Genomic DNA, 27,911 nt, shown 5'->3' with positions numbered 1-27,911 from the left:
AGTCAAAAGGATGCTTTACCTCTTTGTACACTGCCCCAGGATAAGACTTTCAACTATAAGGTGCAATCAAGGAGAAGCAGTCATGCAAATCTCATTTTAAAATGAGAAGACTTCAGAGTCAAATCTCATGGCTCACAAACATTCTCAGATAAACTTTTGTTATCTTGAACGAAATGGCATTTTGGTTGGGAGAGGATTTATTCTGAACATGTTTCCATGGAACTGCATACCCTATTTCCCTTGGAATGAGTAGTCTAGTAAGCATGTCTGCCACATGAATTCATCTAGTAGCTATTTCTAACCATTCCCTCTAGCAGGCATCATTCAGTTAGTCATTGCATTTCCAAAAGACTGTAACATTTATAACTTCAGTCTGATACTATTCCAGAATTTAAGCCAGTTTCTACAGACTCTCCTCTAGGTCTGTTCTTCTGCCAAGGAGAGTTAGAAAAAGGCTCTTTTGAATCAAACCCAATGCAAGAAGGCTCCTTGTTCTCAGCCCCCATTTATTACCTCATCACAGCTGGCCAGTACATCAGGTCTTCACAGTACAGAGAGAAAACAGCTCTTTGGTCAAGCCATGCTGTAAGTAAATTACAATACCCCCCGCCTTTTCCTTCCCCATACTGCCTCCAGAAAGACTAGCAAGGACTTTAAGCTGAATTATTTCTCCGATCCAGCTTGCAGAAGGGTTCCTGGGATAGCTGCCTCAGCAAAACCAACAGAGCAGTGAAATGCAGCACACAGAGGTGGACAGACACACGCAGGAGCCTCAGGGCCATGCTTCACCATCAGGGAAGCAGCATTCCTGTCTCTCCAGTTCATAGCTCTCTGGAGCAGCATCACAACCTGAACCCAACTGTTTCAGAATTACTTTGCTTTTGGGGTTGTGCAGGGAAACAAAACTAAAGCATATGCCTGTGAAGTTAATCATGGCTCACTGGAAGCTATTCTAGAATCACAGAATTGTTTAGGTTGGAAAAGGCTCTTAAGATCATCAAGTCAAACCCTTAACCCAACACTGCCAACCCCACCACTAAGTCATGTCCCTAAGCACCATATCGACATGGCTTTTAAATACCTCCAGGGATGGTGACTCAACCACTTCCCTGGGCAGCCTGTTCCAAGGCTTGACAATCCTTTCCATCAAGAAACTTTTCCTAATATTCAATTTAAACCTCCCCTGGCACAACTTTGAGGCCATTTCCTCTTATCCCATCACTTGTTACTTGGGAGAAGAGACCAACACTCACCTCTCTGCACCCTCCTGTCAGGGAGTTGTAGAGGGCCATGAGGTCTCCCCTCAATCTCCTCTTCTCCAGACTAAACCCCCCCAGTCCCCTCAGCTGCTCCTCATGAGACCTGTGCTCTAAACCCTTCACCAGCCCTGTTGCTCTTCTTTGGACAAGCTCCAGCACCTCAATGTCTTTCTTGTTGTGAGGTGCCCAAAACTGAACACAGTACTCGAGGTGCAGCCTCACCAGTACACCTGTACTCATGAGTACAGGGGGATAATCACTTCACTAGTCCTGCCGGCCACACTAGTTCTGATATAAGGCAGGACGCTAGATGGGTTTTTAATCATCAGCCATCCACAAAGAGAAAATACATTTAATGAAATAAAATAGCTTTAGTGACAGCAAAGATTGGAGAATACAAAGCAAGCAGTCTTTACAAGTTGGGCCAAGTCTCCTTTAAATCTACCATTTTTGGTTTTCAGCCATTGCTTGCTAAAAGTACGACCCCACTCACGGATTTCCAACAGCAGGACCAGATTAGAAGTAGCCCACTCTACCTCCCATCCCTGAATGCTTTTTCTGTTACTTCTTCCCCCAGTTTGCTAAACTAATTCAACTATTCGGCAGTCTGATCTAATCCAAATGGCTGAAAAAAATGCAAGCCAATGGCTTAAAAAGTCCACATCAAAATAGGTTACCTTGCTAATTCAGGGCACTGCCTTCTGCACAGCCATACTGACAAAGCCAACCGCAAAGGGAAGGGAGAGGGCTCTGCCTCTGAGTAAAGCACAGTCTGACCCTGTCCTCAAAGGGAAATGAAACCAAGACCTGGCCATTCCGTAACCTCTCCTGACTTGATCAGAGAAAGCCACGCCTCTGTTCTCTTAATCTCTCCCCAACATTTCAAGCCTTCTACCATTTGTAGTTTTATTCTACAATAGAACTGTCCAGTTATGGGTGAAGAGCATTTCTAAGGCACAGTGAAGGGAAAGCAGAGCACGGATGTTGTTAAGCAACTGCAGCAGTAATGGTGTTGCACCTGATGCAAATGCCAGGTCAAAGACATTGAACACGTTGGACCACCCTGTTCGATGCCTTTGTGTGGCCCACAGCAGAAGGCTGAGGTTCTGAAGATCACCAGGAAAAGATCTGGCCCTTGGGGTAGCAACCACGTACTGCACTGAAACCAAAGCAGACACTATCAGAAGTCCAAGTAACCCCATTAAGTTGTTCAAGGCAGAAAACTAACCCAACCTCTAGTTCACCACCCTGGGATAGCAATTCTCTACCCTGAGGATCATTTTCGTTGACAGAATAGGAAGAGGATGGTATATGACAAGCCCAGAGGAAGAATTGTTCTAGCAGAAAAAAGCAGAGTAAATTAAGCAGGACAGAAGAGCTGTGTGTGGGCTCCAACCACCATGATCTACAAACAGCAGCTTTGTTTTCATTACTTCCCACCAAGCATAATTACAATTCTAACTTGTTAGTCAACATCTCATTTTAATCTACTTACAGAACACTAAAAATTGCACAGTATTTCAAGTCTATTTGCCAATATGCAGCACAATCTGAATCTGATTTCACCTGAATACTGGTTATGGATAATATATTAAAGACGTACCAAGTCTGCTAAAAATACAGCAGAGAGGCTCTATTTTTGCTATACAGTAGAAGAGGCTACTTCCTCCCCACAACATACAGACATTAGTTCTCCTCACTATGACTTGAAGCTTAATCTAATATTTACACATTTCTTTCTAGTAAACATCTGCATTTATAAAAAAAGGCATTTTAATTTAACATCACACTATTTACTGTGTCTCACCTTGTTCAGTTCCTTCTTCGTCACTGCAGTTATTGATTGACCAGCTTGTTGAGACATGGCCAGTCCACCCAGGGTGCTTCCCCACATCAACGGACCAGCCAAGAGACAACAAGAACTCCAGGAAGTGTGGCTGGACAATTCTGGAAGACTCCATGTTCTTCAGGATCTGAAACAACCAGCAGCACAGTGGTTAAGTACATGAGACTCCAGAAAGCAGCTCTCTTCCTCCTCACTTTAATTAAAAATTTGTGTCACCAACATGGTTTTGATCAAATATAGCTATTCAGCAAGCCTGGAACCCCAGACTTTCTACATGGATACTACTCTCTGCTGCTCAACATCCTCCCATTCTGCTTGGCAATGTTCCATTCGATCAAACTTGTCTTTCTGCCATCATTGCCAAAGCCTGTAAAGCAGTTTAACTGCTGGAAACCACAATTTTCAGATTTATCCACTCAAGGATAAACCACAGAACCGTTCAAGGCAGAATCTGCATTAGCACCAAACATACATACCATGAGAATTTTCTGGACAATTTTCATTACTAAACCAAGGGGAAATTTTAGGAGAAAGTTATTTTATACTACTCACCTGTATATGACATACAGTATCTTAGAAGGCAGGCCTCTCCATACATTAAATTATGAAACAGATTTTTCAGGATTGAGGATGCGCTTTAATAGACGTCACACTGTACTGTTCACTTTAAACCTTAATCTTACTTCTTTAAGATCTGGGATGTTTCCACATCCAAAGGCAATTTTTATCCCGTTGTGACCAAGTGAAAGTTGAGACCTTCACCAAACAGCACACAAGCAAACAAGGATGATTTGTGATTTGGTCTAACAGAACCATTAGGATTTGTGGAACAGACAACACTGTGTAATGCATCCATCCTTTCTAGGCCATGTGAGAATTTGTTTTGTGGCAGGAGCATCTTTGATTTTGGCTTGAGCAGGGGCAGTACACTGGGACACAGCCTCCAGCAGAGCAGAAACTGCAGGGACAGGGATAGGCACTGGAAGAAAAGCTTCCAGACTGGCAGCTCCTTGTATCCACACGGTCCTGGCACCCCATCCTAATGCCTCATACAATATTCAGCAGTGACTAGACACACTGAATGGAAATATTACTATTATTCTCATTATGGAGCACACTGAAATCATAGCTATGCTTCAGAATGAATTAAGTGCAGTTTAGAAGAAATTTCAGAAAATAGACAAGCTCAGGCTTTATACAACTATCTGGCTTCATATCCGAGCCCATTAAAAAAATTTACAGTAATGCAAGGACAAGAGAGTATTTTCAAAGGACATCTAAAGATGTGAAGTATAATGATGTAAAAAGTGTGTAGGCAGTTTCATTACTCTGTATAAATAAATGCCATAAGACCCTTTTCAATTGCAAAAGCCTACCAGCACAGAGAAATACTTGGGCCTAATGGAAATAACCAGCAGGCTAGATGCCACTATTCTGGGCTGTGCAGCATCAGATAAAACACAGCTGACACCACTCCTTGTGAAAGGACAGTGGATCACCTCTCAGAACAGAATGGAGTCCTGAGCTGAAGAACTGGCATGAACTCACACATGTGGAGATGGCTGAGCAGGACAGGGCAGCCAGTCCTACTCAAAGAAGAAACCATGTCACAACTTGGCTTTAATCTCCTCATCTCTTGATTGTTAATACTGAAAATGAAACAGGACAGAAGTCACAGGTTTTTGCAAAGACGGGAGCAGTATCAGTATCTCACTCAGCTCAGGTCCATGGAGATGAGTATGTTATTAACTTGGCTGCCACTGTGACTTTGCACAACCTGAAAGGCTTTGGAATCACAGCAAGATGTCTGGGGATCTTAAAGCATTAGTGGCATCTTTATACTGTGTCTGAGTATGTCCAGAATCATCCAAATACAAGAAATACTTAGATTTACACTGCAAAACCCATGTTAATTTCGTTTCCGAAGGCTGGCAAATTCTGCAGGACTAAGTAATCTCATCTGTCTAAATCCATAAACGCATATAACCATCAGGTGGGAAAAAAAGCTTTCTGTTAGCTCAGCAAGAGCACATTTCAGCTGTAAGGCAAACCTTGCATATCTTGTTTTGTAGATGACTCTGGAGGTGGAAAGACTGTACTGGCTACTCTGAACTTCAACTTGAAAACACATTAACAGCACAATCCTGGTTTGAAGAATTAGTGCATTCCACACAGAAGTAGAAGGTGTTAATGTTCTGTCAACTGTATGTGCACAGTAACATGAGGAGATGGCAAAGTAATTTATTATGGAAGCTACACTTCTACTCTTTACTATGAGAATTATGAATGGAATGAGAAGGTACTATAGAAGCAACCTTTTCTAATGAACCCATAAACTGTCTTAGTGAGTTTCTAGGTCACAGTCTAAAAAAGTCACAATTTAGATTTTCCCAAATTAACCCGATTAACCTAACTGCATTTGAATGTAAATAGTATAATGCAAAGACTTACAAAGCAATAACACTTTTACTTGCAGAAAATTTTTCATTCCTTTAACATGTGTTTAACATTAGAATCAAACTAGACTACCTGGATACTGCACATTGCTGGAACAAGCTACAACCCCTCCTGCAAGCTAAGCCAACAAAACAACCTTCGAACCCTACAAATAAGGATAATAAGGACAGAACAGATAACAAAAACATTAATAGTATTCTAATATATAATATATATTGAAAAGATGTTACAACAATTCTAAATGTGGGTATTGTACTTCAACCTACAGATGAAGAAAAGTACACAGTGACTTGTTAGAGCTCACATTGTAAACAAACACAAAGCCCAGAACTCCCAGTTCAGATACTCCACTCCAGTCATCAGCACTGATACTTTATTCACTTGAGGATTACTAGAAACAAGACAATATAGGCTAGTTGGCACTCTACACTTTCACTTACCTCCTGGCTTGTTTTCTGGCCTGCCTTCATGTAGAAAATGAAAACAGTATCAAAAGGACGACAGGGTAGTAAATCCAAGTAGCCAAGGTCATCAAAAAACCCAGGAAGAGCAGAGTCAAGTGCAATCAGGTGAGGAGGTAGACGACTGTTAGCAGGTTCCTATCCAACAGACAGAGTTCAACAGCTTAGAGAAACATCTTTCCTAACTGAAAAGGTCTTTATGGCTTCAATAATAATCCATTAAAATATAAAAAGACAATTTTCCTTTTCTCTTAAGAGCAAAATCATACACAATTTTCTGATGCAAAATAATCTTGTTACTGTAAATGAGTAACAGCAAGCATAACAATATGACAGTTGGTTGCATTCTACTCTCAATAAATAAAGGCGATATTTTGCCAGCAAGTTGGACATAACATTTTCATCAAAAAAACCTGCTAGCTACCCCAACAAAAGGAGCCAATACTTTTAAAATATCACAACTGTACACAGTCACATGTGTAGTTTCATATATATTAACTTATATAGCAATAATATAAGTATTAAGCACTTTTAGACATCATTTTTACAAAAGCTGCATTGGCTACTTTTGTTGACAGTCTTCCAGAAGGAAATGCAACAAATAAAAGAGAGAATCCACAGGTAAGACGCAAAATCTCAAATTAAGAATATGGATCATCTCTATGCTGTTATCATTTTAACTTCAAAAAGAAAACTCTACAAACTACAGGTACTCCCAAGTGTTTATATATGGTTAAACTACTTCAGCACAATCATCTCTGGAGCAGAACTTCTAAGGTTGTCATATTTCAGAAACTCTTAAAGTAGCACCCCAAAACCTAATTCAAGCTGAGGGAATGGTTTCAAGTATGAACATGTGAATGTGATAGCTTATGTACCCACTGCAAAAATAAAGACACAGCAACCTACTCAGAACATGTTCAACTTGAGGCATGGCCTTTCACAACCATGCTCTCAATCCTGGAAGACTGCAATTCATCACTTCATTTGATTGGACTACAGCTTAACAGTAGTTGGAATTACACCAAGGATCTTACACTAACAAAACTTAGTTTTCTCCTTTTGCCAAGTCAGACCATATAGGTACCGAGGACATTTGCACAACACTAAGAAGTATAAGGTCACCTTCAAAGCCTCTAGTGAGAGAAACCCAAAGTGAGAGAGGAACAGGCGTGCTGTCTGGAACTCCTGTGCTGGTGGTGGGGGCTTACACTCCGTGATCGGATCAGGAAAGCTCTTCTTCCGCCACTCCTCTTCACTTTTCTGGTCTATGGAAGTCTCAAAGATAATCTGCTGGGCCATGCCATTCCTCAGCTTCTCATGTCGCTCTTCGAGCTGAAAAACATTACGTGAAATGGTGATTCCACCAAGACCACAAAGATCCACTACAACAACAGCCTCATCATTTAGAAAAGCAGTAAGTCACAGGTACAGCAGCAGCTGCAAGTCCACCACCAGGATGTTTACTAAAGCACTATCAACAAGACACTGCAATGTTACAGAGTGAACACCCCAACACCCTGTTTGCATGGGAGAGCTGTTGCAAATTTAGGTATCCAGAATCAGCTACAGCTTCTCCCTTCTAAGCAAACAGAAACTAAAACACATTTGGCACTGTGAAACTTCAAAGTATTTGACACATACAGCCCCTTTCTCCAGGTCTCAAAAAAGCCCCTTCCATTTCTCCAGAAGCAGCAACAAAATGCAAGTCATTGCTTCCTAGTAATACCGGGATATTGGGATCTGTAATCAAACATGCTGAGCAGTGCCTCCCAAAGACTCACATCCAAGGCATTCTCATCTTCCTGGAGCACTGCACAAATACCATTAGCTTGCAGAGGTTATTATTCCATTAATATGAAATGAGTCAAGGTGAAGAGTAAAACAGTAAGACATTAGTATATGAATCATAAACAGAAAAAAAAAAAACAAGAACAAAATTAAGGCAGAGACCAACACTTACTTCCTCATTCACAATTTCATGTAAATCAGGAATGCTCAAGTCAGCTTTCACAAATGGGATCTTGTCCACTTCTTCAGGAAAAGGGCGGTGCTTCACACTGTATTTCAATCCAACATCATTTTTAGGAGCTGGTCGAGGTTCTGGTACAAAAGTCTGACATAAAAGGGGGATATTTTGGATAGTGGCAAGGGATAGTGGCAAGGCATTGTGCCACTAGACAATACTTTATTATAATAGCTGGAAAACATTCCCTCCCTCCTCACCACCAGAAGTACACCAATCCATTAGTGAGAGGTATCATTAAAAAAACATTGAAGTACTTTAAGCTAATAGACTTGTATTAAAACTGTGGCCGTACATTTTAAGAGACACAGATCTGCCCATTCTGGTGGCTGCGTTACTGGAACCTATAAACCCTGCTCACCATCTAACCTCTAAGCAGCTGCAAATCCCAATAAAATTGGCAAGTTTACATGGCAACACCTTATTTTCAGCCCATTCTAACTATACTGAGCGAAAGCTACCCACTGTTTGAGAAGCCTCCATTTTAACCCTGCTGACTATGATGATCGCAAGGAATCAAGCTGAGAAGTCCTGGACGAGAACAGCAGCAATGCTGTGGGTCAGGAGTGAGAGGCACTGCCAGAATATCAAAGGGGCTTGCATGTATCATAATGCAATTGTGACCTTGTTACTACATTGTACTCTAAATCATTAGTAATTCCTTCAAAACTTGATGTTACCAGTGAAAGCAACAAAAGATGTAGGTGCAGGTTTGCAGGTGTATAAGGTCCAAGCAAGCAAGACCTTTAATTACATTTTGAGCGCTGCTTTATAAATTTATTTACTACCAATTACACTTCAAAAGGGAAAAAGCATTAACATTAAAGTTATAGAATGCCTTTAAGTTGGAAAAATTCCCTCAAAACTGGTAAGAAGGTCAGCAGCAGGACATGACTACTTAGGTGTGGGAGGTACCACACTTGGACTGACACTATTTAGCAAAACAGCTCAGCTTCAGTGATAGCACAGCTCCAAAGGCATCATAGAGATGGTCTTCCCAGAGCCTGCTTTGCAGAGATCATCTACATGTGAACATCACAGCCCTCGTTTCAGCTACATTATTATTTCCTTTACTTGACTGAAGGACATGTGAAGAATTCAAAGATTTAAGAGAAATTCAAAACCAGACAAATTTTGGTAACAGATGGCCATACTCCACTAGGTAACTCCAATAAGAAGTTTTACTGTAAAATGAGATTGAGGTATTTCTCCTCCACTAGTCCTCTCCAGAGCCATTTCAGAGCTCACCTGAATTATTGTTTTTACAGCAGGTTTACAGCCATCTTTGGGCCTTACAACTTGAATAACTGTTCTCTCTGAAGCATCTCATTCTGCACCTCCAGACTTTGCTCCCTCTGCTGCAAGGGCTTTGCCTGGCATCCTAAAATCAGCACCAACACTCATGCCTACACACTAAATACACTGTCCATTGTCCCATCACCTCAGAAGATGTTTTCAGAAAAAACACAAGGAGACTGCCCCCTCCCCTTAAACAAGTCTAGAAGGCAACAGTAATTTCACAGCCTGTATTTAATATTAATCACAAGTCATAAAGAGTCACCAGAGATGTGTCACATTACCTACAGCTAAAGGCCCCGTGGCTCAGCCTTAATGTATAATCACCAGCTCTGTGGGGCTGTCTCACATTAGTGGAATTTCTGCTGAACATCTCTAAGTTAAAGATTTCTTTATGGGCTTTGATAGAGACCTTTTGATTTGCTTTAGCTCCTCTTGGTAAAAGACAGAGTTGCTGGGCCCATGCAAATCTTCCAGATGTCCCACGGATCAAAACCGTGACAGAAGGGAAAGAGTCATCTGCAAAGCAAATGCGTTAAGAAAACAGTACATCATCACAAAGTGCAAGCAGTTCACTGTGCAATAATTTAACCAGAAAGAAACGCAGGCATGATGACAGAGGTTTTGTTTTCAAGGTTAACTCCTCCCTGACCCTGAACACAATTCTTAGTGAGAAGCAAGCAATCCCTCTGCACCAAAGAAGTACTAGTCTACTTTGTGGTCTGTCAAGTAGTTGCCAGTTCAGTTTCATCATTAAAAGTAACTTTCATTCAAATTCATGCAAATCACTGTTTCTCCTTGAATTATCTCCAGGAAATGAAATCAGATTGTCCAGCCACTGCCTGTTTAGGTAAGACATATGGAGACACCGTTTTCATGATCCTTCCATGACCTTCTGTAAAGGTCCCACACAAATAGCACCAATAAGAACAGTGGAAGGACAGGAGATAATGGCCAAATTATGACAAGGGCAGACTTCACAACATGGACAATTTTTCACCACAAGGAATAAGGAAACAGAGAAGCTGTCCTCAGAGGTCTTCAAGAACAATGTCAGGTTGCATTGCCCTGGTCTGAATTCAGTATTGACCTTAAGAGCAGGAGGTTAGACTGCAGATTCCTGAGATGCCTTTCAGAGTGATGGTTTTAACATTAGAGGGATTTCAGTCTTCCTTCAAGACTTCCTTCAAGCCCATCTACACTAGCCACTTTAGAAGAGGGATCATCATACCTTTACAGCTAATCTTTTTAGTATTATTTATTCCTTTGTACACATAAACCACAAACTGACACTATCAGGTAACTAGCAGGTATATATTATATATTCCTTCTCCACTATTTAATGGGAAATAGAGTGCAACATAGATACATAAGCACACACAGACAAACAAACCAGCTCCCCATCGTCACTCACTTCAGTAACCTGCCTCAAAAGTGATCTAACAGACTTGTGCATTACTGCAATTAATCTTGTAATTTGAAGGGGATTTGTAAGCAAGTTATGCACAGCAAGAAAAGATTATCTAATTTGAGATTCTAATATCTTTACAGGATTCCTCAGTAATGCATTTAGCAGAGGCACGATGAGAATTGCTCCGCCGTTCTAGTGTGCTCTAACCCATTCTAGTCAGGAACATGCTTGCTCAGACTGTGGGTGGACGTGCCGCAGTGGCTACCAGCATCACCACTTTCTGCAAGACCTATTTAGTGATTCTCAATGAGTTTGAAGCTCTCTGGAACACTCAACAACTTCTCTTAGTCAGTTCACAAAGTTCTGTGCAATTTCTGTTTTCAAGACTAGTATCCAGACTCCACCCTGTCCATATCTGTGACAGAGCAGCAGATCTAACATACATTGTCTTAAATTGAGGTAGCATGTAAGAGAATTTTCATCTGTTCTGTTAGGTCATACATGAAGACTTACAGGGGGATCAGTTACTCAGTTCAAAGCATCATGTAATTTAATACCAGATTTTTAAAATATAAATTCTTGTTGGTCAAAGTATATGAGGCTGAAAGAAATTAGCTTCAGCTGTGAAAGCCAATACCCTGTGATAGTTCTCCCTTACAGTAGGTGTCATTGATACAACAGGATGGTACACAGGGAAGTTATAACAGCTCCTAAGCAGCTAAAACATTTGAGCTGAAAGCAGCCACAGAAACATTGAGTAACAAGAGACCCAAAGCAAGCAAAAGCAACTGTGCAAGCATAAAGGTGTCACATCAACCATTTTTTGAATACGTATCCCTGTCAAGGGATATACTATATCAAGTACAGGAATACTCTGTGTTTTCTTTTTTTTTTTTATGAACAAGGATGTTTTCATGTAACACTATTGCTTTTATCCATCAGCAATAATTTAGATGGCAGTCGGCTGCAAGTATCTGATTTAACTGCGTGAAAGACACAACTGCATGAACAATTTAGATGGGCCATGTTTGACCATCTGTGGCATTAAAGTTACTCCCACCACTTCATTTCAGAACAACACTCTGCTCAATCACACACCCACAGAACAGGTAAGTTCCTCAAATCTAAGAGACACCTGATGAAGAGCCTTTTTTTGCAGCTCCATACAGAGAGTTTTGACCAGAGGAAGAAGGAAATGGGAACTATGAACTTACTCTGTTCATTCCCTAGAGGCTGCTCCAACATCGCCAGGATGACACTATTATCCAAAACAAAGTAACGGAAGCTATGCTTGTTTATGGTAGGTAGACGAGAATATTTAATTAATGTGGTTTCATTCACCAAGCTGCAAGGAGAGGCAGGGCCACTAGGAGAAGGAAATGCTCCAAGTAACTGCATAATACTGCAAGTGAGAAAAAAGTTCAATTATGACAGATTAAGAAGATGAACTGTTCCACGCAAGCACAGACCTTCACTCGTATTCTTCATTTCTATCTTGATGTAGCACTTACCCTATCAGGGCAAGCCTGCCCTCTCCCATTAGCTTGTTTTAAAACAGAACCCATAACTCCAGAAAAACATGCATGAAAACCTACAAGGAAGGATACTCTGCCTACAGAATGAGGTTTCTTTATAATCTCAGCTATAAAGACATTAAGATATGCTTTAAAGTGCAAAAATCTGTACCCATCCACAGTTTTTTTAATGTTCATTTTTTTAAGATTATGGATGATTGGAGATAATAATCCATACTTTAGCTGACTCATATCAACAAACAAGACAGACATGGTAGATGCACTAGTTACGATTGTCTTGTCTTTCTTCAAGTACAGGTTATATTAACTTAAAATCCTTTAAGAAAGACCCAGCATCATGCAAGCATAACTACCATAGATGGTAACATTCCCTGGGAGAAAGCCTCTAGTTGTGGTCCAACAGTGCCTATCTCCTTGGAGCCACAGTCACAGGAGGCTCCTAGAAGTACCAATTAAAATCATCTGAAGTTGTGCGGGATCTACCTAATACTATTAGAAACTGAACATTTCTACGGCAGGAACCAATAATGAGAGCTGTCCAGTGTCAGACTGAAGATCATAATCAACTCAGGACTTTACTCTTAACACCACCACTCAGACCAAAAGTAAGTTTACTGAAGTCCTCCCCACACACTTTTCCACTTCACTCTGAGAACAGAGTTTCATCTCTCTAAATGAAAAACAGTTTTAGGCAACAAATGTTTGTCTGCAAGTTCCAATGAGCACTTGTTTTGACCTTGGAAGTTACACAGATGTTTTTACTAACAGGAAAGTTTATAACAATCTTAGTGTGAAGCAGAGTAAAAAAAATAAAGCAGCTACTGCCTTTTGTAAAACATATTTAACCTAGCCATCCTCAGTCCACCCTGTCTAGCATCATGCTGTTCATCCAGTAGAATAGTGCTTTTCAGCTTCTCTGGAAAAAAAGCCCTCAATTTTCCTCTCTGTGCTTCCCCTGCAACCCACACACTAACTGTTATTGCATTTCCAGCAGAACCTCTCAAATATATTAAGCGAGCCCAACACTGTGGGCAGACTGACATCCCATCCTGCACCAGCTTACACCTGTTGCACGTGCCATTCCCTGTTGTGTTACACATGAGATAGTGTTTATCGGTTTCCCAATCCAGTGTGGGGAATGCTTACCTTATCAGGCTGAGGATAAGGAGAAGGGGGAATGGAAAGACAGGGTCAACAAGTGGGAGGTAGAGGGAACTGCTATCTGTGGAGAGGACTGGCCAAGAACAGAACACCAGGGGCTGCAGGGGGACTTGAGTTTTGCTCTCCAAGGAAGAGAACGGGCAGGAGGGAAGCACAGAAACCACGGGCATCTTTTTTCTGTTGAACATCTATAATGGGAGGAGGAAACCAGCTAAGGCAGAGCACAGGACAACCCTGCCCAAAGGGCAAAACAGAAGGAACTTCTGGCTGGCTTTTCAAATGCTCTTACTACATCACACAGATCTCACCAGCTGGGAACTCCCAATTAAAACTCTCAGACAAGGCAATGCTAAACAGTAAACACGCTCTGACAAATTACATACCATGTTAATGTAGCTTCAGCAGCATCCTTCACTCTCATGGATGCAGGGTTTGGCTCTTTATCTCCTTTGTACTTGACCTCTTGTTCACTGTTTTTGGATTTACTTCCTGAAATGCCCAGCTCCACAATCTCCAGTACCTCTTTTAAACAATCCTAAAACACAAGAGGAACCACCTTAAAGCAGAAGCACTACATTAAATGTTTCCAAGACTTCAGTGAAACAGTGATATACCATCAATTAAAATACAGTACTGCTGCGAATATGAGCTCAGAAATAAAGGCAGAAGATTATTCTAACAGTGTTGGAGAAGATCGCATTTGCTATAGGAATGATACATTCTCCATCTATAAGTGTCTACTTATGTTTGTATTCTAATGGTAGAAAGTGGTCTGAATGAACATATAAACACAATATATTCAATTGCATATGTAACAAATTACCAAGAGGACTCTAAGACTGCAATTGAAAAATGTATTTGAAGAGATAATAAATGCATTTCTGAGACTGCAGAACTTTTAGTCAAGTTATAACATTAAGAATGAACTCAGCTGGAAGACTGCAAGAAAACCTTTCCTGAGTCTTTCAACTGCCAACAGCTTTCATTAAGTAAAATATATCATGGTATCTAATTCATCAAGAGAATAGTAACAACATACAAGTACACAGCAAAGCTTCAACAAATCTACAGTAGAGACCAGTGCTCAGCAGAACTGCAGGCATGACTCACAAATGTTGCTCATTACAAAATCATCTGCTGAAGATATTTGCATTGCTACAACAAAGGTTCAAGCGTCATGGCTTGAGCTATAGAATAACAAGGAAAGTGATCTCAAATAAGTAACTGGATAAAATCTGAACACAAGTAAGCAGTCAGTTTTTACCACCCAAGACCAGGCAGGCTTCTAGGTCTTGGTTGGTGCCCTTACTTATAATCACAATTGATGTAGGGGAAAAAAAAAAAAAGAAGAGATTAAGATTAAAGCTTTCTGACTGAGCAAAATTAACCAGTGTCAAGATGCAGAGACCAGCCATGAACAAATACAGGAGTTTACAGTGTTGGTTAGTAAAATAACAGGTGAAATTCAAAGCAAATATAAGGTGAGGCACCTGGAAAATTGCAATTCTAATACTTACAAACGCAATGAAAGTACCCATCTTGACTACCATCACTCAGGAATAAGCCACTAAGTGTCCAGTATATACTGCACACAGTCTGTAACACTATCTTGATACACAGTGATAACGAAAAAAAAAAAAAGAACCCAATGAAAGGAAATTAAATGAAGGAGAAGTGATTGTCGCCCTGCGCTTGGCACTGGTGAGGCTGCACCTCGAGTACTGTGTTCAGTTTTGGGCACCTCACTACAAGACATTGAGGTGCTGGAGCTAGTCCAGAGAAGAGCAACAGAGCTGGTGAAGGGTTTAGAGCACAAGTCTCATGAGGAGCAGCTGAGGGGACTGGGGGGGTTTAGTCTGGAGAAGAGGAGATTGAGGGGAGACCTCATGGCCCTCTACAACTCCCTGACAGGAGGGTGCAGAGAGGTGAGTGTTGGTCTCTTCTCCCAAGTAACAAGTGATGGGATAAGAGGAAATGGCCTCAAAGTTGTGCCAGGGGAGGTTTAAATTGAATATTAGGAAAAGTTTCTTGATGGAAAGGGTTGTCAAGCCTTGGAACAGGCTGCCCAGGGAAGTGGTTGAGTCACCATCCCTGGAGGTATTCAGCAGACCTGTAGACTGTGGTGCTTAACGACATGGCAGTGTCAGGTTTACAGTTGGATTTGATGATCTTAAAGGTCTTCTCCAACCTAAACGATTCTATGATTTTATGAAATAAAGAATTACACAACTGAATAAACCCATGCTGTGCCACCTCCAGGGAAACCATCTTGTCCTAGTCACCTACTAACATGCCAGTAGCCTAAAGTGCACGCAGAAAGCATCTTTAAATAAAGGCCTGCTTGTGGGTTTTCAACTTTTATTTTAAAAAATTATATATGCTTTAGAACTCATAAACAAAAATATATATGAAATATATGTTCTATATAGAACTCTATTAAAATATTACATAATAAATACTAATACAGATTTTATATAGAAATATAGTAAGATCACCGAGCTGTCTCTGCAGGGAGATTATCAGTGAAAATATACAAATTTTTAAATTACTTTTTCATAAACCTCAGGACAGAAGGCTGTTGAAAACACTCATCTTTCACTGCCTGCTCTTTTCAAGCTTCCCAAGCAAATTCCATCTTGGACTGAGCTATGCCTTGCTTGGTTTCTAGAACACAGTTTTCTTGGGGAAACAAATTATGATTATCAAAACATTAGCATCAAAGGAATTCCATTAAGTCTGGAAGATGGTTTAGTCAGGTAAGTGCTGAGAAATGTTAAGAGACATGGCTTTTAGTGAAGTTTATCTGCAGCAGGTAGCTATGCGATATAGACACCATTGATTCCATATTTCTCTTTTCAGTTTCTGTTTTTTCAGGCCTTCATTCTTCTCTCTTTTTCCAGTTTCACAAAGCAAGAGGAAACATCAAGACATTCTTAGAAATATGAAAGGAACTTTTAAAGCCAAAAAACGTTCTTGGTGAATAAAGAGCAGAAATCAAAATTCAGAACTATTTTGCATAAAAGCTAGTTTTGAAATTCCTAGTATACTTTTGAAAGCTAAGAAAACCACATAATTTTAAAGTAGCAAGAACAGGTTGGACACAAAAGGCATTACAAGTGGGAGTGCTCAAAATATACAGACCAGAGACTCTTACCTTCTCATCCAGCATATCAGGGTGCTCAGTGAGCCAGACACAGAGGCACTGGAAAGCTGCAACTATCATGGAGTGAAGGTCACGGGAGTGGAGTGGGGCTGGGCGGCTGCACTGGTACACGATGTAGCTGCACACTGAACTAATGGCTCTCTTCCGATCAGAAGAATCGACTGCCACTTTCACCTGGGTAAAGCAAGCAGGAGAGGATGACAATTCCTCCACAAAAAACTTTCAGAGAAGAAATAGTTTTTAAAAGCATTTTTAAATGCAGTTTTAAGAAACGGGAATAAATGGTTGAGCTCTTCTAGGATTACAGCTTAAAAGCTGTAGGTAGAAGTATTTAACAGTAATTTCAGAATACTTGAAGAAATGGTGCACTGAAGTGCCACCACATTGCATGGCTTGGTTTCCAAGAGCAAGAGTGGTACCAATATGGTTTGATAAGAAACTAATTGCAAGATGAATAAATTAATATTTGAAACTTATTTTCAGCAAATACCTCTCTCCTTCAGCTATAGCAACCCACCCTGTACCTCAGAGCCCACTCACTGCTAAGTCTCCTTTCCACAGGGCTTCCTTCTGCTCACACAACTTTCCCCTAAGTGTATTGTCAGCACAGTAAGTTTCACCAGTGAAAAAGGGACAGAAAACCCATCCTCAGGTAAGCAGACTGGCAAACAACTCATAACCCCTCCCCCAAAACTCACTGCAAAAACCCCTCAGCTTCTCTCCCAACTCAGGGCTTCAGGGAACAAGGCTCTGGACCAGAGGGTTAATGAAGAGCCTTGTACACTGACACATGAGGATCTACATTACAGAACTGAATTTCTTTTTTTTTGTTCTTTCCAACCTGTGACGTGGCACAGGAACAGTCAGTTAAAGCTGGAATTTTCTACTCTGTAGCATTTGACCACAGCAAATAAAGCTTTAGTCATTGAAATGCACTCTTATCGAAGCAGGGAGGTGGATGGTCTTGCTGGTGACATCACCAGAGCCAGGCAGCTGCACTCCACAAAGGGAGAGATGACAATTCAGAGAGACCTAGGATTAAGACAGCATTTCCTGCAGAAGCATAACATCTACAGAAATAGAGCCCTCAAGATGAGCTTATGAAAAGTAGGTTGGTGAACCCACACTTTTAAGGGAAACAGGATTTTTGAATTTGCCACATCTGATGAATAACCTGGTGCTGAACAGACACAAGACAGGACAGTCCCTAACCTGAAATGGTCTTTGGGAATTGTCACATCCAAAGGCACAAGCAGAACCACTCCTCCACTCTGCAGTTCTGCAGTAAGAGGTAATTTCTTTCTACCCTCTTTGTTACAAAGGGGAGAGAGATATCCAAGATACCCCAGAGGAAGAATTACTTCAGTTGCAGGAGAATTACACAAAGTTATTAAATATTAACCTGGGCAGGCATTTTAAAAGATAATATATTTTCATATTTCCATCTCATTGCAAGCCAAGGAAAAAAAACCCAACTGGCTTAACCACACAAGCTGCAGAAACCCCAGGTTCTGTATGATGTTCTGTAAGACCCAATAACCATACATTAATTCACTGCAGAACACTTTCAAATGCGTCCTTCAGCTCATGCTCCTGCAGTAATAAAGTAAGCACCAGTCCAACATGGCTCAGTGCTGACTCCACACTAAAAAAATGCCTGAGACACATATTTCAAAGAGATCTGTCAAGTTCCTGGGGGAATGTGACAGAAGATGATGAATTGTCACACGAGGTCATTGTGGCTGCTGTAAACCCACTGAACTTTTGCTTAACAAGTATCATGAAGTCCAGCTTGGGGACAAGAGCCCTCAATCAGAAAAGGGCATTTTACTTCTCAACAAAAAAGCCCTTCCAGCTAGTGCCTTTAATTCAGTTCTTTGCTGCTGAATCAAGGAACTGTGTGCAGATAAAGCTCTGAATAAAGTGACACCTTCACATCAGAAATATGCTACCATTCTCTAAGCTCAGAAAACTATTTCCAAGATGATATGGAAGAGGAAAAGCAAGTACAACACTTACAAAGAGGGCAATGAAGTTGTTTAATACTCTGGCATATTTGCAATCTACCAACTCACAGCAACAAAACCTCTTGTTTCTAAGTCTGGTTACACGAGAACAGACAGACCAGCCACCCAACCAAGCAAAGGTATGATAAATGGTTCACAGTGAGGTTGAAAACTAATGCTGCAAGCCCCTACCACTTGCCACTGAAGTTCAGTGGCAAGTTTTTCCTCAACTGTACAGCCTAATATGGCAGATGCATACCCTGTAGTGTAAAAAACCAAAACCAGACACACACGGGAATCCATAAGAAAGGTTAGGAGCCATCCAGCTAGCTCAGCAAAACCGGCCAGAATCATGTAGTAGAGACACGTGTATCTGAATAAGCCACCCTGAGCTTCACTGTCAGCCAACAGGCATTTACAGGGCACGCATCATCAGAGCCTCAGAGCATTTACTTTAGGAGAATTACAAAAGGAGAACTGTTGTTTGTTTTTTTTTTTTCTTCTGTCCAGACAAAACATTTGCTGACAAACTCAGACACAGACGTCTGTTTGGTTGGCAAGACATTCACCTGAACAGGACTATAACCACTCTTTGAGAGGAGGCCAGAGCACACAGAACTTCACCTCTCACCTTTGCCAGTCCAGACAGAAGCTCCAGTGCAGCCAGAGAGATACTCATGTCCTGCCTCCACTGTGAGTTCAGTCTCTGGGTTACCAGGTGAATACTGCGTATAAGTAGTCCAGCAGCTGTATCTGTATTAAGAGCTAGGATATAACCCCAATACCACATACCACAGGGAGGGAAAATAACTAAGCATTAGTGACAAGCAAAGCACAGGCACAAGCCAAAGCAGCCACAATACACACATAAAATAAAACTATAAACAACCCAGAACCTAGAAATTGGTTTGGTCACTGTTGCACACGTTAACTCCCTTGTATACACCACCAGGCATTATACAAATATATTGAGAGTAGCTTATCTCCATTTTTTTTAAAAGACATTTTGGATAATCCCAGCACTCTGCTGCATTTCAGCAGCAGAACAGCTAGCTTAAGATTTAGCTGTTGTTGGCTGTTGTACTTAAATTGCTGTGATGTCTTGTAGTCTCCAAATTTTAGGCATTATTAATGTATATTAGACATTAGTACTTGTATATTTAGGTATCAGTAACAAACTAATATAGTGAATGTAACTTCAGGTATCTATGCCAAAAGTTACCCATTCTTTCAATATCTAGTGTTACTTAAATTTGTACTAGTTAGAGAAATTTAGATAATGAAAGAATCAGGCCTGAAGAAAAAAAAAAAATATTTCTAGACATTTAATTTCCCTGAACCACTATCTCAAAATTAAAAATAGAAAACGTTTTCCATATAGTTGCTCTTATTTCAAAATATTAGGAACATAAATACTATACAAACTTGTTAAAACTGAAGTAAGCAAATTAATTTCAGAAACAAAACCTGCTAAATGACTAGTTAAAGAGGCATGAGAACTACGACAGCTAAGGTATATCCTTCCCAAAACTTAAATCATCATATTTAACACTCAGGGGCTAACTACAATGTTACACTAGTAGCAGATTAAAGTGTTTGCCACAGGCAAACAGTAAAAATAGACTATTCTATTTTCAATTTTCTCTTGTTTGAAGCATCCAGCAAAAACATAGACATTCTTTTTGTTTCTTACAACCTTACCTTCTGTGCACAGGAAATTTTAAAAACGCAAGAAAATGAATATATTACAAAATTATCCTTCAAGTTATGACATGGTTTAAACACTCAAATCAAATATTTGAAACATTTTTTTAAACCTAGAAATGGATATTATTACAAGCATTTCCCAGTAAAAACCCATACAAACTAAACACCCAATTCGAATGATGTGCTGAAAACTAGCACTGTAATAATTTCAAACAAACAAATCCTGTAGGGAAAAGCACCAAGATGTTTATATGAATCCCTAGGATATACTAAAGTCTTTCCTGCTAATCTCCCTCCTCTCCTGAAGTTATAGAAATAGAGAAAAAAAAATTATTTTGGTTGGCAAGAGAAAGATTTGTCAGCCTAAACTACAACATAAAGGTGATCTGTTCTCATATTTACTTGGTCAACATCAGTTAAACAAATGAAGACCAAAGGAGCAAATGAAATTCCAGGATCTTGACATTCAGCCAGCTTACCAAACAGATTTAGAAGAACATGGATTTTATTACAAAGACTCAAAAACGCACAGTACAGGACATAGCAAACTAAAGTTAATTACTAAATTCTTTTGTTATGACAAATGACACATCACAAGCATTCTGCTTACTTGCTCTATATACACAGGAATCCTTCAAATGCTCTTCAACTATAGTTTAAGAAAAGGTGCTGCAAAAGTCAGGTAAGCATTTGGAATGCTACCAAAATGAATCAAGCAATTGATTTACACTTGATATACATTTACCCCATTGTTGTTCATGAAAACAAAGTGCCCTGAAAACATAAGGTAAAGCAAAGCAGTTTGCAAACACCTTTTTCATAAGTTTTTACATTCTTATTTTTAAAATGTTAAGAGAGTCCTTTAGTAGGGTAAAGAACAACCACCAACAGGGCACATATCAGCACAAACTGGCAATAAACAGAGGGGCTATCCACCCTGGGTTCAAAACACCCATGCGCATTAATGTATTAGCCAGAACTAGAAACAGAAAAAAACCCAAAACACATCATCCTGGCATATGACAGTTTTTACAAAAGAGCTATCCTTACCATAATCCCTCAGAAGGGCTTGTGCTGGTCTCTCACTATCTGGTGTTGTGGGCTCCATACTGCCTCCACTTGCAGTGCTAATGCCACTGTTAGTACGACTGTGGCTTTTGAAGAGGTTATTTTCACCACCATTCTGCAAATTGAAAGTCAGTTTTGAGCCATGAGAAGATTTTTCTGAGTAGAGTTCCCCACACCAGAGGATGCTCTCACATACAATAGAGAAAAAAAAGATGATCAAACCTCAAGATTCTAACTGAGCACCTTATAACAGCAGATAAAATGAGTAATTAATTCTTTCTGAAGTGGTTACTTCATAAGCAGAAAATACTTACCGTTTCCATCTGACAGCCAATGGCTTCTAAGAGTGCTGAATCTTGAACAATATTTAACATTGCACCTGAAGAATCAGATATAAGAAGTTAACTAAAGACCACAGTAGAAAATTCACTGCTAAAATTTACAAAGAAGCATTGAAGGTCTAATATACAGGATTGCTATCCTGTTTTATAATAACTCTTATAAAAGAGTTTTATAAAACAGAGGATTTGCTTCAGGCTTAGCCATTTGAAACTGATGAGAGCTGAGACAGAGAGTGCCTTCAGCTATTTTAAAAATGCTTTGAACATAGGTTTTTCAAATTCCTCAGTTCAGAAGGATTTTGGTTTCACAGAAGGGCTGGAATCATTCTTTGTCTCCCCATCAGATTGTGCTCATCTAAAAACTCAGCTTATATTTAAGGATATCTAGTGATTCTGTGAATAAAATAACAGTATTTGTTAGATAACTGTAAGAGCTAAAATGAACTGCATAGCTGGCATCCAAAGCCACCTCAAAGATTATATGCTGGCCTTGGCTATGTTCTTGCCTAGCACAAAGAGGCCCCCTTACCCAGTTTGGCCATTACAAGCCAAAAGGCAGCTGGTGACTGGAAAATAAAAACATGTTTTCAAGTCTTAATGAACTACCAGTACACACAGTAACCTGCTGGAAGATAAAGCGAGTAACATCTAGTCCATTCAGCAACCCCTAAGACATCAGTGCAACAGGCCACACTTGTTCTCATAATGGTCAGTGACATGAACCCCCAAACCACTGTAACACAAGGAGTTTTATTTTTATAAAGATATTTCTGCCCCGGCCCCACAAACAAACAAACAAAAATAATCAAGGCTAATATTTGCACCATTGATAATCTGTGGGTTTGCACAGCAAATTAAAATTGCTTTCATTTCAATTTGGCTAAAACATAAAACCAATTTCCTAAATCAGGAGGCCAGTTCACAATCTGAAGTGGGATACACTGAAATTCTCTCTACTTGGAAGTCATCCCCAGCCTCTCACTTTCTGTGCTTTGTTTTCCATCAGTGCCCAAAATACCGTATTGAAAAAACTGAAGCGCTAAGTGCAGGGGTAGCCAATCCTACCGCATCCAAACTAGCCAGCAGGTAGTTATCTCTTCCATTTTGGGAGAGATAACTACACACAAGTGTAAGACACTCACATTAAAACTGATGCATCTGGGTGCCTTAGGCAAACAAGCATGAACAGTCTGTACCTGCTTGGCAGCACCACCCCTAGGTGATGAGGAAAGCGGCAGTAAGGACAGACCTGTAACAGGCTAACACTGACACACTCACCGGTATCCATCTTAATTTTCTGCCCCCCATCCCCACCCCCAGCAATGAATGGTTAGGAAAACACTGCTTACTATATGAAGAGAAATGCACCACTCACTGTCATTTAGTGAGCAGCTAGAAACAAACATTGCTTTTGTTGAGACGCTGGTGCATGCGTGAGAATCTCTGGTTAAACTGGAGATTCACAAATACTCTCCAACCAAATCCAGGAGGAAATAACTTCACATACGGAAACAGGGGTTTAACAACAGGAATACAGGAGACAGACTGCTATAGACTATCATGGAAATAGTAATGGCAGAGGAAATATTCAAGGCAGAGCATCCACCCAGCCAGATACAACCATCAACTGGCAGCGGAGGGGTATGGAAACACATAGGTAGGATTTAACAGAGCATCACCCTGCGGTTCTGGGGGTGGTGCAACCCTCAGTGCGCCAACATGCTGTGGGTCTCGCCTGGAGGATCACTTTGAACCGGTAAGTATCCTCATCCTTTCATCAGCACTGGATGCAAATCATTCCTTCACACTACTCTCCTCTACTCTTCCACTAGTAAAGTAACTATTTCAACCACTGCAAAGAAACTTTCCCAAAGTCTTTGCAGACTGGATTTGTTTCCCTTCACTTCATTGCTCATGCCATTTTCTCACCCCCCCTATCAATCAGGTAGGCTCTCTGTCTCCCAGAACAAGGCAGACCCCAGCACAGTGCAAATCTGATTCCTTTTAGAACAGGCAAAAGTAAAGTGGTATTGTAATTACTGAAGAACACAATCATCATGTGGAAAAAGGCACTTCTAAAGAGAGAAACATAAGGGGTGGGCAGGAGAACAAAAGGTAGGTACCTTTTTTATTTGTCTGAAAACATATTTAACTTGACAGATTATGCACTATTCAAGTTTCCAGCTTCTATTTACTTTCTGAATATTCCGAATAATGTTAAAACTCTCATTACCTCAAAGAACAGTTTGTTGCTGCACTACAATCCATCTCCTGCCTATTTCAGAGCTTTTGTTTGAGGATTTACACAGTGCTAAACATCATCTGTAGTTTGCCAGTGCTGGACCACCAGTCACCCAGTATTTTAATTTGTTTCTAGGCTTAATCATGCCAAAATCTAAAATGTTCCCTGTAACCATTAGTAAAGAATCCTTAAAACGGTATTTTTTTCTTATTTCCATTCCTAGTTACGACTGTTCTGGCTAGAATGTATTTTACTTCTGCTTCTATTTTTCAAGTACTATTCCACATTTGTAAAAAGAGAGATTACTTTAACAAAAACATGAGGCTTTTCAAGATGTTTTCATAGAATGAGGGAGATTATACTGATGACAACCTGCCAAGAATTTAATCTTTTTTCTTACAGAGCAACACATTACTAGTAAGCCATGTTATTCCAGGACAGATTATGACAGACACTACTATAACACAGTTAATAAATAAAAAAGTTGAAATAACCTAGTATCATTTGAGTGTTGTTAGGATCAGTTTCCGTTTGCAAAGCTCCTATAAGTATATTCACAAGCCTCAGCTTCAAGGAAAGGAAGGTTACTGGCTTATCATACGTTGAGCTGTCATCATTGCTGAATTTCCCTTCCAGGACAACCTGAGGGAAAAATGCATATATTTCAGTATCAATTACAGATCACACCACCATGGTATTGGTTTCCAAAGTCAATATCCACAGCACACATTGCTGCTGACAACTTGTACAGTCTTACTGTTACAGACTTACTAACCAGAACACCAGATACAACCCACAAGGCATCCAAATCCCACTCCAGCCAGGAAAACAAAATGGAAACGCAAAACAAAGTAGTAATGTTACTACCTCAGACTTTATTGTTCCAAAATGATGAGGGAGAGGCAACAAAGACAGCAGGATGTTAATCGAAGCTCTTCTTAGCTCGGTGGGGTTTACATAGATTTTAAACTTTGAGAGTTCTCTGCAAATCAAAGCATAAGAGTTAATCAATGTCTCACAGGAAATTGACACCAATTTAATTAAGTTGAAGTTAAATATACAGTCACCCAGTGGTCTTAAATAATCTGCAGTATACAATGTAGCTGTTTCTCTCTAGGCTCGGGATTTTTTTTTTTTTTTTTTTTTAAACAGCAGTAATAACACAGTGAATTCATGTAGGAACTATCACTTGCTAAGGATTCTGTACCCCATATAAAAGCAATGAGCTGATGAAAGCATTATTCACATACTGAATCTCCAAAGCAGGACACTTCAGTCATGAGCCTCTACTGGCTCGTAACAACTCAAACCCACTCAAAATTACCAAAGATCCATAGAATATGTTCATGCACATATTGCATAAAACACAAGCTGCTTCGCACATAGATCAACTTTTTAAGTAGCCACCAGCAAATTCTTCTACTTATAAGACCTATCCAAAAGAAGCAGTGGCTCAGATTTAAGTCCAGAAGATAAATAACATGTTATGTATAACTTCAAAATGAAATGCAGTACCAAGACATAAAACATATGTTGACGAAGGCATGCACAGAGTATTAACTTAGCAAAACATTCAGAAATCTATAAAGCTCTGACATATCTTCTGGTTTAAGAACCTACTCCAATTTCACCAGCCTAAATTATTGATTTTTCTATTTAAATGATGTCTAAGATTACTTTCAATGAATGCACTGAAGCAACAGCCACTAATGAATATCCTGTGCAATTTTACTGAAAAATCTGTAGGCTTTCAATATATTTGAGCTAAATCACTCCTTTTCCTCTATTCTTACAGGTACTGCTTTCCATCAATGAATATGTAGATAATTCACATATTTCATTTAAAATAAGTACTAATTTTGGTTTAAAGAAAATTGCATTAAATAAAGTGCCACTATTATCACCATCAAATACATACACATTATGAGGCTCACATTACAAAATTCCTTCAGTGAAAACTACTCAGGAATGAACAGAAACACCAGAAGATAAACACCTCCCCACATTTCTGATGATGTTCATACAGAAATAGCAATTTACCTGTCAGGTAAAATAGTCTCAAGAGCCGAAATGAAATAGGGAACCACGACATCAATCCCTTTCAGGTCACAGCAGAACAAAGGAGGGGAGTTTAGTATAACACTGGCAAGAACAGGGTGGCAAACGAAATCTGCTATCTGCAAACCCTGAATTAAAAGCATGTAAAATCTGACAAAAAAAGATAAGATTAAATTATTTGCAGATAAAAAGCATCAGCATCCCACATGAACAAGAATGTACAGCAACTATTTGATCTTTTATATATAAAAGAGGAAAGTTCAAAATCAGAGATAGGAAATGTTTATACGAGCATCCCCCCAAGTTACTTTAGTACAGGCAATTGCACCTAATGAGCTTAAACACCCCCACCCCCCCCTCCCAAATCACAAGTATTTCATGTGAAAAAGCAGTGCACCACAGTTATACTGAAGCCTCTGATGTTGCAACACAGACAGGGAGTTGTGCAAATAAAGCCCAGATAGTTGCTAACAGTGCCTGGACCCCCACCACTCCCTGCCCTGTGTAAGGATGGGAGCGAGACCTTGATTTTAACTCAACACAAGAAAATTACTGCGAAATCTTGCAGGGGGCAGGACAGGACAGGACACACTTATCAGCAATATGGAAAATGAGACCAAACATAGCTATCATAGCTAGCTCAAGTGAAAAAGCAGGGGGCGGGAACCTAGCTGGCCATCATCCTAAAGCAGTTAGTTTATTTTGCAGTTTGTTAGAAAATACTTATATTCCCTTTATTTTATTTTTTAAAGGCTTGCAAACACAGAGGAATCTATACACTATCTATACACAGAACACTACAACATACAAGAAAAAACAGCTCAGTCTTCTAGGAAATTTTGGTGCCATCTGGGACAATTGTGAACAGTTTGAAAAAGTCATGATTTAAAGTTGATTCTCTGCCTCTAGCCTCTGCTATTTCACTTTCTAACAAAAATCTGAAAAAAGTGCACTACGATAGTTGCCTTATTTTATTAGAAACAAAGCTGAAAACGGGTAGTTCAGAACACGGCTGTTTTAAATACTAGAATATTAGTGCATTTCTATATTTAAAGGTGAAAAAAACCAATCCCACAAACACATTCCATCCCAGTGTTGCAGTGTTTGACAGCATAACACCCTTTATGGTCTAATAAAGTGTACAAAGTCTTATTACGTCTGCACACTCATTTATTCCATCAGAACAATATTCAGTGAGAAATTATAAAACACACCAAGAATAAAAGAGTAAGGATGTCATTTAAGTTCATCAACTAAAGTATCAAGAAGACAACATTCATTCCAGCTGGGAGGCACCGTAAGGGACTTCCCTTCAATTGGAACCTGAAGAAATCACAATGAAAACCAGAATCATGAGAAGATGAAAAGAAATCACTACTCAGTCTAGCCAGAGATCCCCACCTACAGCATCTGAAGGCTAACCAGGTTTTTTTGGATTGGCAACACAGGATTCGGACAATAACAGAATGCTATTCACTGTGAATTAATTTGTACTGTAAGGTTATACCAACAAAGTGACTGGAAGATAGGTTAGTACCGGGATAGGTAAGCTGGTAATATTTCCTCCCCAGTCTTCTTGCTACAAAATATCCTACACAGTGTCCCGCATGCCTCTGCCCTTCCTGCTTCATAGTTGTCTGGGAATTCACTTGCATCAAACATGGGGTTGGAAGCCATTGTGTCTGTGGACATTTGTGATCCTTTCCGGCGAAACTCCACGCTAGCTTGAGTTGCTATAGCTGGGAAGAGAAAAAAAAAACAACGGTGTTTCACTGTGTTTGTTAACATATATAATAGGCTCATGGGATCCTGGACACAAAGATCAAGTCAAATTTAGTAGTTATCATGAAGCTGTTAGTTCACTATATTTGAGT

At 39.9% G+C, this 27,911-nt stretch overlaps 1 protein-coding gene across 4 annotated transcripts in view; it reads right to left on the bottom strand.

Moving 5' to 3' along the window:
* RALGAPB (Ral GTPase activating protein non-catalytic subunit beta) overlaps window positions 1–27,911 on the bottom strand; it is a 66,573-nt gene that overhangs the window by 10,769 nt on the left and 27,893 nt on the right. For 2 of the 4 annotated variants that reach the window (XM_074920086.1, XM_074920088.1), the window contains 15 exons: window positions 27,575–27,776; window positions 26,020–26,187; window positions 24,847–24,961; window positions 24,474–24,621; window positions 21,711–21,775; window positions 21,379–21,511; window positions 19,253–19,386; window positions 16,607–16,789; window positions 13,836–13,987; window positions 11,971–12,158; window positions 9,758–9,864; window positions 7,987–8,139; window positions 7,149–7,358; window positions 6,003–6,161; window positions 3,067–3,232 (listed from right to left, as the gene is read on the bottom strand). In XM_074920086.1, the coding sequence (XP_074776187.1) occupies window positions 3,067–3,232; window positions 6,003–6,161; window positions 7,149–7,358; window positions 7,987–8,139; window positions 9,758–9,864; window positions 11,971–12,158; window positions 13,836–13,987; window positions 16,607–16,789; window positions 19,253–19,386; window positions 21,379–21,511; window positions 21,711–21,775; window positions 24,474–24,621; window positions 24,847–24,961; window positions 26,020–26,187; window positions 27,575–27,776 (2,283 nt within the window). The remainder of the gene's footprint in view (window positions 1–3,066; window positions 3,233–6,002; window positions 6,162–7,148; window positions 7,359–7,986; window positions 8,140–9,757; window positions 9,865–11,970; window positions 12,159–13,835; window positions 13,988–16,606; window positions 16,790–19,252; window positions 19,387–21,378; window positions 21,512–21,710; window positions 21,776–24,473; window positions 24,622–24,846; window positions 24,962–26,019; window positions 26,188–27,574; window positions 27,777–27,911) is intronic. The other 2 variants (XM_074920087.1, XM_074920089.1) reach the window with 1 other exon arrangement.

This window comes from Athene noctua, chromosome 16 (genome assembly GCF_965140245.1).
Source record: "Athene noctua chromosome 16, bAthNoc1.hap1.1, whole genome shotgun sequence".
Taxonomy (NCBI): domain Eukaryota; kingdom Metazoa; phylum Chordata; class Aves; order Strigiformes; family Strigidae; genus Athene; species Athene noctua.
The sequence above is the reverse complement of the archived record's forward strand: the minus strand, read 5'-3'. Positions and strand labels throughout refer to the sequence as shown.